The sequence below is a fragment of the Octopus sinensis genome, linkage group LG12 (genome assembly GCF_006345805.1).
Source record: "Octopus sinensis linkage group LG12, ASM634580v1, whole genome shotgun sequence".
Lineage (NCBI taxonomy): Eukaryota > Metazoa > Mollusca > Cephalopoda > Octopoda > Octopodidae > Octopus > Octopus sinensis.
The window spans coordinates 48,894,602-48,908,985 of NC_043008.1; the positions used below are offsets into that span (position 1 = coordinate 48,894,602).

At 38.2% G+C, this 14,384-nt stretch overlaps 1 protein-coding gene across 1 annotated transcript in view; it reads left to right on the forward strand.

The window, feature by feature from the left end:
* LOC115217904 (methionine synthase-like) overlaps positions 1–14,384 on the forward strand; it is a 46,407-nt gene that overhangs the window by 16,183 nt on the left and 15,840 nt on the right. Inside the window, exons 14-23 of the mRNA XM_036507910.1 lie at positions 546–686; positions 1,123–1,308; positions 1,790–1,969; positions 3,925–4,041; positions 5,084–5,224; positions 5,345–5,434; positions 7,068–7,166; positions 7,596–7,733; positions 10,875–10,978; positions 13,325–13,392. Coding sequence (XP_036363803.1) covers positions 546–686; positions 1,123–1,308; positions 1,790–1,969; positions 3,925–4,041; positions 5,084–5,224; positions 5,345–5,434; positions 7,068–7,166; positions 7,596–7,733; positions 10,875–10,978; positions 13,325–13,392 — 1,264 coding nt within the window. The remainder of the gene's footprint in view (positions 1–545; positions 687–1,122; positions 1,309–1,789; positions 1,970–3,924; positions 4,042–5,083; positions 5,225–5,344; positions 5,435–7,067; positions 7,167–7,595; positions 7,734–10,874; positions 10,979–13,324; positions 13,393–14,384) is intronic.

A 14,384-nucleotide genomic window follows, 5' to 3' on the forward strand; every position in this document is an offset into this window, starting at 1 on the left:
AATTTCAACGGATGGGGAAAGATGATTTTATATTGACCCCAGCATTTAACTGGTACTTATTTTATCAATGCTGAAAGGATGGAAAGTAAAGCCGACCTCAGCGGAATTTCAACTCAGAATGTGAAGACAGACAAAATGCCGGCAGACATTTGACCCAGGCTGCTCATGGTTCTGCCAGATTGATGACTTATGCCACATTAGTGTTGTGTCACATTAGTGTTCAAGTATTATGTCACATTAGTGTTGTGTCACATTAGTGTTGTGTTGCATTAGTGTTAAAGTATTATGTCACATTAGTGTTAAAGTATTATGTCACGTTAGTGTTGTGTCACATTAGTGTTATGTTGCATTAGAGTTAAAGTATCATGTCACATTAGTGTTGTGTCACATTAGTGTTAAAGTATTATGTCACGTTAGTAATCTGTTATGGAATAATACTTTATTTGTGTCTAAATTGATTCTTGCTCAAATTTTCTTCATGTTGCTGTTGTTGTTGATTTCTGACTTGTTTCATATTCATTGTGTTGTTGTTGTTGTTGTTGCAGAATGCCCTTGCAATTGCCAAAGACCAAGTGGCCAATGGGGCACAAATCCTCGATGTCAACATGGACGAAGGAATGCTGAACAGCGAGGAAGAAATGGCGACCTTTGTGAATTTCATTGCATCGGATCCTGATATTGCAAAGGTTCAGTGCACAGTCTTATAGTTGTTGTTGTTGTTGTTGTAACGTTATTCTATGTCCATCACAACCATTCTGTTAATACCACCACCACCACCACCACCACCACCACCACCATAATAACATCTTCTCACTGTTATTGTTATCATTACCTTTGTCTCTCCCCCTTCATCTTTCAACACCTGTCTTTTAGGCTCCTTTCAGTTCCATCATTTATGTTCTGTTTTTATTGTTATTCCTGCAATTCTTACCTTCTTTCACTACTTTGACTTACTTATATCATTTCTGTTATTACCACCCACATTGCAATTATTACTTACTTCTGTTATTACATTCTTGTGGTTATAGTAAAAAGGATTATTAGTTATTCCCATCATTACTGTTATTCCTCTTATCTTTGTCATTATTACCATTATTGTTATTCCCTTTTTATCTTCCCTAGGTTCCCCTCTGTATTGATTCGTCCAATTTCTCTGTGATCGAGGCTGGCCTCAAGTGTTGCCAGGGCAAGTGCATCGTCAACAGCATCAGCCTGAAGGAGGGGGAGCAGGATTTCATAGAGAAAGCGAAATGCATCAAACGGTATGGCGCCTGCGTCATTGTCATGTGCTTTGATGAGGAAGGTCAGGTGAGGTGCATTTGGCCTACCAACACCATACCATCATCACCATCATCATCATCATCATTGCTATCATCATCGTCATCATCATCATCGTCATCATCATCACCATCATCATCATCATCATCATTGTCATCCTTATTGTCACCATCTCCCACCACTACCATTGATAAAGTCAGTTACAGCTATGTAATCACTACTCTTACCACCACCACCCATACTACTACTACTACTACTACTACTACTACTACTACTACTACTACTACTATACTATACTATTACTACTACTACTACTACTACCACAACCACTACTGCTGCTGCTGCTACTACTACTACGATGACGACGACGACAATGACGACAGCCACCACCACCACCACCACCACCACTATGGTCACCCCCTCCCTCTACCATTACAACCACCTCCACCACCTCTTTCCCTGTTGATTGATTAGCAATAAAAATAACGACTGATTTGTATTTTTAATGCAGGCGACCAGTGTTGAGAGAAAAGTCGAGATCTGTGAGCGATCGTATAAAATTCTTACCGAAGTGGTTAAATTCTTGCCCCAGAATATCATCTTTGATTTGAACATTCTGACCATTGCTACAGGAATAGAAGAACACAATGATTATGGTAAAAACTTCATCGATGCCACAAGAATTGTCAAGGTTGGTAATGGTTTTAGACTAATTGGATTTTTTGCAGAAGAATGAGGATTTAGTGAATGAGTGACTGCAAACTCTTGTGTTTCTGTCTTTATCACCACTGCCACCCTTATTGCACCCCCTATTTGTTCCACATACTTCTTGAGATTTTTACTCACTGTTCCCAGGGTTCTCACAATTATTGGTACTACTGCTACCTTTTTCATCGACCATAACTGTTTAACCTCCCAAGCTAACCTGTCCTATCTATCGACTTTTCTTTCTTCCTTATCGCACATCTTGTTGTCAGCTGGGCATGCTATATCTATGATCCAGCATAGTTTGCTTTCTTTCTCAATTAAGACTATGCCTGGTTTCCTATTATCATTATTATTATTATTATAATTATTCAGTAGTTTTATTTTTATAGCATGCTTTCACTTCACTACCGAGCACAGCTCTGTGTGCCTTGGGTATGTGCTGTGATTTGTTGTGATGCTCTGATGGTTATTGTATGGAAAGTGTTCTGCGTAGGATGTGTGCAGTGCCTAGTAGTGCAATTTTCTGTATGTTATATGTGTTTGTAAGTCCTGGTGTTTTTGTTATGTATTTGTCTGAATATTTTTTTATCATGCCTAATGCACCTACTATGATAGGAATTGTTTCTGTTTTCAGATTCCACATTCTAGTTACCTCTATTTCCAGGACTTTGTATTTTGAGAGTTTCTCCATTTCTTTTAGAGACACGTTGTCATCAGCCGGTATTGATACATCAATTAGAAAGCATTTTTTTTCTTTCTGTTGGCCTTAATTTCTCTATCTGTGTGTATCGCCATATCCCAGAGTATGGTTGCTTTCTCGTTTTCTGTGACCTTTTCTGGTGTGTGCCTATACCATCTTTTTTCTGTTGTTATTCCATAATGTTGGCATAGCTTCCAATGTATGTAGGTTCCAACTCTGTCATGTCTGTGAATATATTCCTTCTTAGCCAAGACTGGGCAGCTAGAGATAATATGATTTATTGTTTCTTGTCCATCTCCACATATTCTGCAGTTACTTGTAATATTTCTTTTCATTACATGTTTTTGGTAATTTCTGGTGGGGAGGCTTTGGTCTTGTGCTGCAATTAAAAATCCCTCTGTTTCTGCTTTGAGTCCTGAGCTTCTCAACCATTGCTGGGATTTTTCTTTGTCTATTTCTTTTGCGTTTAGTTTAGTCCAGTATTTACCATGAAGGGGCTTTTCTTGCCATCGTTTTATCATGGTTCGTTGCTGTTCTATTTTTAGTTTGGATTTCATTTGTTTTATAGCTTTTGTTGTTTCTTCATCTTCTTCTTCTTCATGTTTATTATTATTATTATTATTATTATTATATTATTATTATTATTATTATTATTATTATTATTAATAATATTATTATTGAGTGAGAGAGCAGTGCATGCCATCAAAATGACACTGGGGCAAAATATGCGAAACCCAGTATACTCATCATGACTACCCGTCTGATAAGGGTACACTAGGCACATGCATCACAACCATATGTGTGCAACATAGTGATCTCATATTAAGATAAACAGTACATGACCTTGCAGGTGGGGCCCAGTTAGAATTTTCTTCTGGTCGAGTAACCCATCCTGCTCAAAAGGTCCCTGAATAAGGGTTGTTTAAGGATATTGAATGAAACACCCATGTTTCCAGAGGTGAATTATTCAAACCCCAAAGAATCCCTCTCAACACACGGCTATGATGCTCCCCCACTACTTCTGCTCGTGATCAGAGATGCACATATCGTCAGCCACTAGGGGACATGTTCAACTGGTTAAGGTCAAGCAACTGTGGTATTGAGCAGAATATTTGCTGTATTTGCCCATCTTTTATACTAAGATAAAACATATTATTATTATTATTATTATTATTATTATTACTATTATTATTATTGTTGTTGTTGTTGTTGTTGTTATGATTGTCGTTGTTTTGCAGAAAAATCTCGTTGGTGTGAAGATCAGTGGTGGGATTTCCAATCTTTCTTTTGCATTTCGTGGTAAAAACCAAATCCGTGAAGCAATGCACAGTGTGTTTTTGTATCATGCTATCAAGGTAAATATCTGATTCTTCTACTTTAGAATAAAATGGTTTTGTGGCTGATTAACCTTGTCTTTGAGGCTTTAGTTCAATCTGAACCCAATCAGAGATCTTTGGAAACCCCTGCGTAATAGTTAAAGGAAATCTCAGCTTCAAATACATAGAGAGGGAAAAGCATAAACTGGAACTCCCCAGGTTATGAGGACGAGTGTTCCAGATGATCCGATCAATGGAACAGCCTGATCATGGAGTCTGCCATGCAGTGGGACTGAACCCAGAACCATGTGGTTGGTAAGCAAGCTACTTACCGCACAACCACTCCTGTACCTTTGAATATGATTTGATCTTGGACTGTTCTGATTCACAACAAACAACTATGAGGAACTCTCAGCCCAGTGCTCTAACAACCTTACTAATTAGCCACCTAAAATAATTAGCAATAATAGACACATGAAGCTTTACATTTGATTAATTATGAAGCGACGATGGCAGCGGCGGCGGTGGCGTTAAAGTTTTATCTTTTATTTTGTAGATTCTTCTATATTTTCTTTTTTTTTGTAGCAGTTGTTTTGAGTCGGTAGAGCTACTAAGTCTTTTCTGACGTTTCCAGATCTTTGCAGTTTTATTTTCAAGAAATGAATCTATTCTGGAAATACCAGATGTGGATTTAAGGACTCTGTTGTTCTAAACCAGCTGTAAAAAAGCTAATAACAAAATATGGGAAAATCTGGAATATGAGCAGGCATCAAAGAAAAGTTATTTCCAAAACGAACACAAAATTTAATTAATCATAAATTCACTCGTTTGGAAGACATTGGTTTTTCTGCAGTCAAATGTAACTATTCCACATAAAAGATGACTAATGATGGAAATTGCCAAAAATGGTCCACTCCATGCCAGCACAGAACAGAGACATTAAATGATGCTGCTGCTGCTGCTGATGATGATAGTGTTGGTGGTGATGATGATGATGATGATGGCCTGTGTGTTGAATTGTTTCTGTTTTTGTTTGTTTTTGTGTATTAATTTCTTGATGTTGTTTTTTTCTGTTTGAAAGGCTGGAATGGATCTTGGAATTGTCAATGCTGGCAATCTCCCATTGTATTCGGATATTGAAGAAAACCTTCTTCGTCTGTGCGAAGACATAATATGGAATACAATTCCAGATGGCACCGAACAGATGTTAATGTACGCAGAGGTAAGGCAAGAAATACAAGTTTTAATAATGTACATACACATATGTACGTATGTCCACACACACACACACACACATTCACATACACACACTCATATATATATTTCTCATGTCTGTCCACAGAAGTTGGATAAAACTGCGAAGAAGAATGTGACGGAGGAAGAATGGCGCAGTTTGCCCCTGGAGGAGCGTCTCGTTTATTCTCTTGTGAAGGTCAGGCATTTTCCCTTTATTACTTTATTATATCGAACAAACTAAACTGTACTCAGCAACCGAACTATTAGTCTATAATAATAACAACAACACCAACACCACCACCAACAACAACAACAACAGTTGTTCAAGAATTTGGACTTGGAGATCTCCATTTCCAGCGACTTCGGAGGCCACCTCCCAGTGGTGTCGGGCGTCAACAAAGAGCCCTCAAGTACAAGACAAACAATTTCTTTTTTTTTTGTCAAAGTTCTGGGGTCTCCCGCTCCTAAGCCTTAGACCATCACCTAATCACCCTTACCCGTCTTGTTGCTTAACAACAGCAACAACAACAACAACAACCAACAACAATAAGAGAACTCAGAGAGCACAAACTTCTGCCAAAGCAATACCAGAGTCCTCTCAATGATTAACCAGAGATAAATTTTTAAAATGAGAATATCTGAAATAAACTCGACTGCTCTCACAAACGAGAATAATAAAAATGAACCTGATCGCTCTCAAATGGGGAAAATAATCCATATACCTTGTCCGGTACCTGATTGATCCCATTGGGAGTCATGGAATGTGCAAGAGGGTGGTGTGCAGCTGTGTTTGTAATGCTGTGTATGTGTCGTCTAGGTAATGAAAATATTTGCATGACTTGAGTGCACACGTGTCGATCAGTCTTTCGGAGTCACTACGTAAAAGTTTTGGAAACACTTATTGAAATGCAACAGGAACTTTTATAGAGAACCGTAATTGAACATAAAAATCATAATTGTAATGAAATGCATACTGCATCGTGGTCTTAAATTGCAGTCTTCCTTTCGTAATCCTGTTGTTTTAGATCGATGTATAGAATTATGTATATATGTAAGTATATACATAAAGTGTTAAAATGTATGTATAATCTCCTAATATAATAATGAGTGTTGTCCATTTATATATTTGTGTATATATATATATATGATAGAGGTGGAGTGAGAGGTGAAGGTTGAGGAGATAAATGGCAAAGAGAGTGTCATATGACTGAGAAAGGAAGGTGTGATTGATGAATAACGAAGGAAGGAAGTTTTGAGGAAAGAAATTTAAAAAAACTGTGGTCAATGAAAAGAGTGATTATTGTGCCAATAATTGTTGGTAGAGTGATCAAAGAGATTAAGAATCGGTTGGAAATGATTGGAATAAAAAATGGAAATAGAGAACATCCAAAAAAAAAAGCAAAAAACAAAAGCATTACTTGGCATTGAAAGGAATCTCTGCAAAGTCTTTGAGACTTGAAAAACAATGTTCATGGGAAGTGAACAGCTGGGACATTAATGACACCTCCAGCTGATGGTGGTGGTGGTGGTGGTGGTGTGATGATGATGATGGGTTCATAGATTTGTGGAATTGTTTTAGAATTGCTTTGTGGCATTTATTTCAGCCATTTACATTTTGAGTTCAAATGCTGCTGACATCATTTTTGCATCACGTCCCTTCAGGGTCGATAAAATATAACACCACTCAATAAATAAATAAATAAATAAATAAATACATTCATATATTATATTAATGAAAATAAAAATGGAATTTTAATTTTATTGTTTGAAAGAAATTGGTTTGTTTCTTTTTTGTTTATCTTATTGTTTTTTGTCTGTGTGTCTTGAAGGGAATCGACAAATACATCATCCAAGACGTGCAAGAAGCTCACCAATCTGTAGATGCTTATCCGATCCCTTTGAAGATAATCGAAGGGCCATTAATGAAGGTAAGCACCTGTCAGTTTTATTACGATCAGTTTTATTGTTCTCAAAGCCATTGGCAGGAAGAAACAACTCAAGGTTTCTCTGAAGGGAATGAACAATGGTCGTCTCAGAGTTCCTCTGGTTATTTATGGGAGCAGTTTTTACAGTTTCTTCTGGAGAACTTTCAGTTTGGGGATTATGGACATCTTGCAAAAGTCCATGGCATGGCAGCTCTGGCAAGGGGTATTGCGTGTTCGAGACAAATGTTGTAGGCATGGGAGCATCAAGGACCAAACCTGTCTGAAATGTGTCCCGTGGGATAAAGCCATTGATTTTCACTGGGGGTCAATGTAATCAACTTATTCGCTTCCCTTAAATTGCTGGCCTTGTGCCAAAATTTGAAACCAGTATTTCACAGTATTGTTAGATCTGTTTTTTTTTTTTATTTCCAGGGAATGAACAAAGTCGGAGATTTGTTTGGTTCTGGCAAAATGTTTCTGCCACAAGTTATCAAGTCTGCTCGAGTCATGAAGAAAGCTGTGGCTTATCTGATTCCTTTCATGGAAGATGATAAAGAAAAGAAATTGAATGTAAGGAAATTATTCTCCCTTTTGTTTCCAAAATGGTCTCTTTTATTTTTTGTTGCTTCTGGGTATGATTAATGATTACCAAAGTTTGATTAAGTTTTATTTATATTAATGGAAAGAAATATTATTCTAAGTTAATTAACAACATATCTAATTATCATTCTAAGTTGATGACACACCAAACCATTCTCTCCATTGATTAATACCTCCCCCTCCCCCAGTTCTATGTAGAGTTATTCTATGTTGTCTAAGAGCAGGTCATGGCTGGCTGGGTGGTTAAGAATTTTGTCTTGAAACAGCAGGATCTGAAGTCCAGTTCCACTGAACAACACCATCTGTATTCCAAGATGACCATTGTCTTGCGAGAGAATTTTGTAGATAGAAATTGTGTGGAAGCTCATCAGGGCTTACAGTCTTGTAAGTTCTTTGGTAACCTCACAGCTGCTGGTGCCATGTAAAAAGTACTCAGTTACATTCTGTAAAGTAGTTGGCAATAAGAAGGGCATCCAGCCATAGAAATCCTGCCAAGGGAGGCGATTGGAGCCTGGTACAGTCTTCTGCCTTGCCAGTTCCTGTTAAGCTATCCACCCATGCCAGCAGGGAAAATAAATGTTAAATGATGTTGACGATAATGATACATATATATATATATATATATATATATATATATCATCATCATCATCATCATCATCATCGTTTAATGTCTGTTTTCCATGCTAGCACAGGTTGGACGGTTCGACTAGGGTCTGGGAAGCCAGGAGGCTGCACCAGGCTCCAGTCTGATCTGGCAGTGTTTTTACTGTTGGATGCCCTTCCTAACGCCAACCACTCTGTGAGTGTAGTGGGTACTTTTTACGTGCCAGGGGAGGTTGGCAGCGGCCACGATCAGTTGATGCTTTTTACGTGCCACCGGCACAGAAGCCAGTCGAGGCGGTGCTGGCATCGGCCACGTTTGGATGGTGCTTTTTACATGCCACTGGCACAGGTATCACAACAACAATTTCCATTTGATGTTGATGTACTTGACTCAATAGGCCTCCTCAAGCACAGCAGGTCACCCTACGATCCAAGGTAAGCTCAGACACACGCACAAATACACATAAAAACACACACACATACACAGGAAGTGTTCTTCCTGGATGGTCATATTTTTCTCTCTTTATATTATTGTGTGTTTATAGGACACCCCTTAACAGCCAGTGTTTGTTTGTTTACATTCTCATAACTTGACAGTTGGGCAAAAATAGGAATGCTTAGAATAAATACCAGACTTAAAAAGTGAATTCTAGGATCGATTTGATTGACCGAAGTAGTGCTGTAGCATGGCCATACTCAAAAGACTGAATCCAAACCAGTGCAAAAGAATTCTTCCATTTAACTGCCTGAAAGTTTAATTTCTGTTGGAAAGCAACTCTAACAATATATTGGTTCGTTACTGACGACTCCACATGATGGTTCGTTAATAATTAAAGCCTAAAAGTAAAGAATTTATTTTCTTTACTTTTAGAATTTTCGGTTTTCACCAAAAGACAAAAAAAGTGTGACCGGAATAAATCTCAGCCAAAATATTTCTTATTTCTTAATCTTTGATTTGAAGGAGTTCCATAAAAGTTCCAGTCATTGAGATCTTCATGGAACCTGTCTATAGAGACTTATTGATCATCAATACACCTTGATTAATTGTCTGCGAGGGATGAAGATGGAATTGGTTTCAATGAAGTGGCTTAAATTTTTAAATTTTAGTCTTTTTTATTTGTTTTTTTTCAACTTGTTTATTTGTGGAAAACTTTTCAACAGAAAAGAGTGAAAATGAAAATAGAAAAAGAAAAATAAGGAAGAAATATTTTTGTTGTTTGATTTTAATCTTTTTTTTAAAAATCTATTTTTGCTTTTCTTTCCTAATCACTCCTACTCTCTCTAATTCCTTTCCTCACTCTCTTCTTTGTTTTTTTTTACCTCTCATCCATTTTTCTCAAAAATTTCTTCTGTGTACAACATATGCCCATACATATAATGCAGACATATACTACACTAGCGCTATGACCCGGCGTTGCTGGGTCATTGGCGTATCAATTGGCATTCAATTGGCATATCAAGTTTCAGGCATTTTGATTGGGTTTTGGATAGAAAATTCACAAAATAGTCACTCCTATTGATTTTTTAATGGCTTTGCGGGGTGACTGGGGAAATTTAAAGATGTGCACGACCATCCTTGGACGGTTTTGAATAACCATAGAAAGTGTGAGCCCTCTAACTGAAAAATTGTGGATTTGTATAAAGGACACACACACACACCTTTCCACCACCATTTATATCTCCTTTTCAATAAGGCCTTGTACGATTGAGTTGTGTAAGGGGAGATAAGCATGTTTTGATCAATGTTTTCTGTGAAAGAAGAAATAATTTGCTTTCCTGTTATGTAAAATATATTAAGACATATAAAATATCTGTTGTATGTTTATTAATTGTCTGCGTATATGTGACTGGAGGTTTGCTGAAATATCTGTAACATTAAAAATAGATAGATAGATAAATAGAGAGAGAGAGATCTTTCCCCTCATTGACCCATCATCATCATCCTCGTTGTCGTCGTCGTCCTCATCATCATTTAATATCTGTATTTGCATAAAAAAAAGGTTATATGTTGCATGTGTGTGCATTTGTGTGTCTGGATGTGTGTGTGTAAGTTGGAGGAAGGCTGTGAAGTTGGAAGTGTGTAAATCAACTGCTGGCCTTGCAGAGGTAGTGTGTGTGCATGTGTGTGTGCATGTGTGGGTGCATGTGTGTGTGCATGTGTGGGTGCATGTGTGTGTGCATGTGTGTGTGTATTTATGTGTGTGTGTGTATGTGTATTTATGTGTGTGTGTGTATGTGTGTGTTGCGTGTATCTTTATATATGTGTGTGTGCATGTGTATGTGTATTTATGTAAGTGTATGTGTGTGTGTGTGTGTTTGCATGCATGCGTGTATATATGTGTGTGTGTATTCAAAGCAATGTGTTGATATATACTTTTTAACACATGTTAAATGATGGTGATGATGATGATGATGAAGCTGTGCACTGCTTTTTACTTTTTGTGGTTCAGAAAGTATTTCTGTTGTTGCTGCCATAATTTGTTGTTGTTGTTGTTGTTGTTGTTACAGGAGAGGACTTATAACGGTACCATGGTGATAGCCACAGTGAAAGGAGACGTCCACGACATAGGGAAGAATATTGTTGCTGTTGTACTTGGTTGCAATAATTTCAAGTAAGTTACATACATATATACATACACACAGCAGCCAGCCTGCATATATATACATATATACATACACACAGCAGCCAGCCTGCATATATATACATATATATACACACGCAGCCAGCCTGCATATATATACATATATATATACACACAGCAGCCAGCCTGCATATATATACATATATATATACACACAGCAGCCAGCCTGCATATATATACATATATATATACACACAGCAGCCAGCCTGCATATATATACATATATATATACACACAGCAGCCAGCCTGCATATATATACATATATATATACACACAGCAGCCAGCCTGCATATATATACATATATACATACACACAGCAGCCAGCCTGCATATATATACATATATATATACACACAGCAGCCAGCCTGCATATATATACATATATACATACACACAGCTGCCAGCCTGCATATATATACATATATACATACACACAGCTGCCAGCCTGCATATATATACATATATACATACACACAGCAGCCAGCCTGCATATATATACATATATACATACACACAGCTGCCAGCCTGCATATATATACATATATACATACACACAGCTGCCAGCCTGCATATATATACATATATACATACACACAGCAGCCAGCCTGCATATATACATATATATATACACAGCAGCCAGCCTGCATATATATACATATATACATACACACAGCAGCCAGCCTGCATATATATACATATATATATACACACAGCTGCCAGCCTGCATATATATACATATATATATACCACAGCAGCCAGCCTGCATATATATACATATATATATACACACAGCAGCCAGCCTGCATATATATACATATATATACACACAGCACCAGCCTGCATATATATACATATATATACACACACAGCAGCCAGCCTGCATATATATACATATATACATACACACAGCAGCCAGCCTGCATATTATACATATATATACACACAGCAGCCAGCCTGCATATATATACATATATACATACACACAGCTGCCAGCCTGCATATATATACTATATACATACACACAGCTGCCAGCCTGCATATATATACATATACATACACACAGCTGCCAGCCTGCATATATATACATATATACATACACACAGCTGCCAGCCTGCATATATATACATATATACATACACACAGCAGCCAGCCTGCATATATATACATATATACATACACACAGCTGCCAGCCTGCATATATATACATATATACATACACACAGCTGCCAGCCTGCATATATATACATATATACATACACACAGCAGCCAGCCTGCATATATATACATATATATATACACACAGCAGCCAGCCTGCATATATATACATATATACATACACACAGCAGCCAGCCTGCATATATATACATATATACATACACACAGCTGCCAGCCTGCATATATATACATATATATATACACACAGCTGCCAGCCTGCATATATATACATATATACATACACACAGCAGCCAGCCTGCATATATATACATATATACATACACACAGCTGCCAGCCTGCATATATATACATATATACATACACACAGCAGCCAGCCTGCATATATATACATATATACATACACACAGCTGCCAGCCTGCATATATATACATATATATATACACACAGCTGCCAGCCTGCATATATATACATATATATATACACACAGCATCAATATCATTGTTTTTACATCTGCTTTTCTCTGATGGCATGAGTTGAATGGGACTTTTTGAAGCTCACCCACTTTGGTCCTTCTCCCCCTTTCTTTCTCTCCCCTCCTCCTCTCTCTCCTATTCACTCTGTCCTGGTCAAGCTGTCTTGGCGATATCACAAAGGAAAGAGGCTGCTTTAGTCTCATCATAGACACGACTACCTCTCTACAGTTGGGGGCCATGATAAAACACATCACCACCACCACCACCTTCCTCATTTGATGTCCATTATCCAGGAGATGGCAAGGCTGGAGAACCACACCAGACTCCATTTGTTTTGGCATGGTTTCTATGGCTGGATGCCCTTCCTAATGCCAAACACTTTGCAGGGTGTGGACTGGGTGCTTCCTCATGTCACGAGCTCTGGTGCATTTGATGTGGCCTTGGCAAGGCTGCGTTTTACGTAGCATCATCATCCGCAAACTCACAAGACAAGGCTGAGAGAGGGAGTGGAGGGAGGGCATAGGCTGCATGTTTGGATGGCCATGATATATATATATATATATGTATCTATGTGTGTGTGTGCATGTGTGTGTGTGTGTGTGTGTATGAGTGTGCTTGACTCAATGTTCTAACTAAAGTCCTTTTTTTTTAATCATTGTTTTACAGAATTGTCGACCTTGGTGTGATGACCCCCTGTGAGAAGATCCTCAGCACTGCTATTGATATTAATGCTGGTTTGATCATTATGTTTATCTTTATATCACATCCACAAAGGCAGTGAGCTGGCAGAATTGTTAGCATGCTGGATGAGATGCTTTGCGGTATCTTGGTTGTTGCTGCGTTCTGAGTTCAAATTCCACGGAGGTAGACTTTACCTTTCATCTTTTCAGGGGTCGATAAATTAAGTACCAGTTGGTTACTGGGGTCGATCTAGTTGGCTGGTCCTCTCCCCTCAAATTTCAGGCCTTGTGCCTATAATAGAAAGGATTACATTCCCACCCCTCCCCACTCCCTATTCCAGATTCCTGTTTTCCTTGCCAGAAACTTTACCATTTTTACTAGTGTACAAACTTATATTTAATTAATAATAATAATAATAATAATAATCCTTTCTGCTATAAGCACAAGGCTTGAAATTTAGGGGAGGGGTAAGTTGTTTGTATTGACCCCATTACACAACTGGTACTTATGTTATTGACCCCGAAAGGATGAAAAGCAAAGTCAACCTTGGCAGAATTTGAACTCAGAATGTAAGGACAGACGAAATGCTGCCAAGCCTTTTGCCTGGTGTGCTAACCATTCCGCCAGATTGTCGCCTTAAAAAAAAATAATAATAATGCTACCGAGACCACTATACTGGCAGCGCAAGACCAAGCTTTGGCCATAAACTGGAGGGTCAACCTTTGGAATGAGCAAGTGTCTCCGTTGTGCTGCATCTCTAAAAGAGAGGATAAAACCATTGCCACATCAGAAACAAATGCCCTGGACTTTCCCAAAACCACTACAAGTTGTGGCAATGTGATCAGGTAGCAAAAGTGTGTAAAATTGGAAACTGTGTAAAAAGTGGGGGCTGGAGAGGGGCAAGACATGGTATGAGCACAAACCACAGAGAGTGGTGGAGTTGGAGACTAACAAAATCCTCTGGGATTTCCCAATCCAAACAGATCAGGTGCTGGAGCATAACGGACTGGACCTAGTGGTGGTGGACAAGATGCACCACATGTGC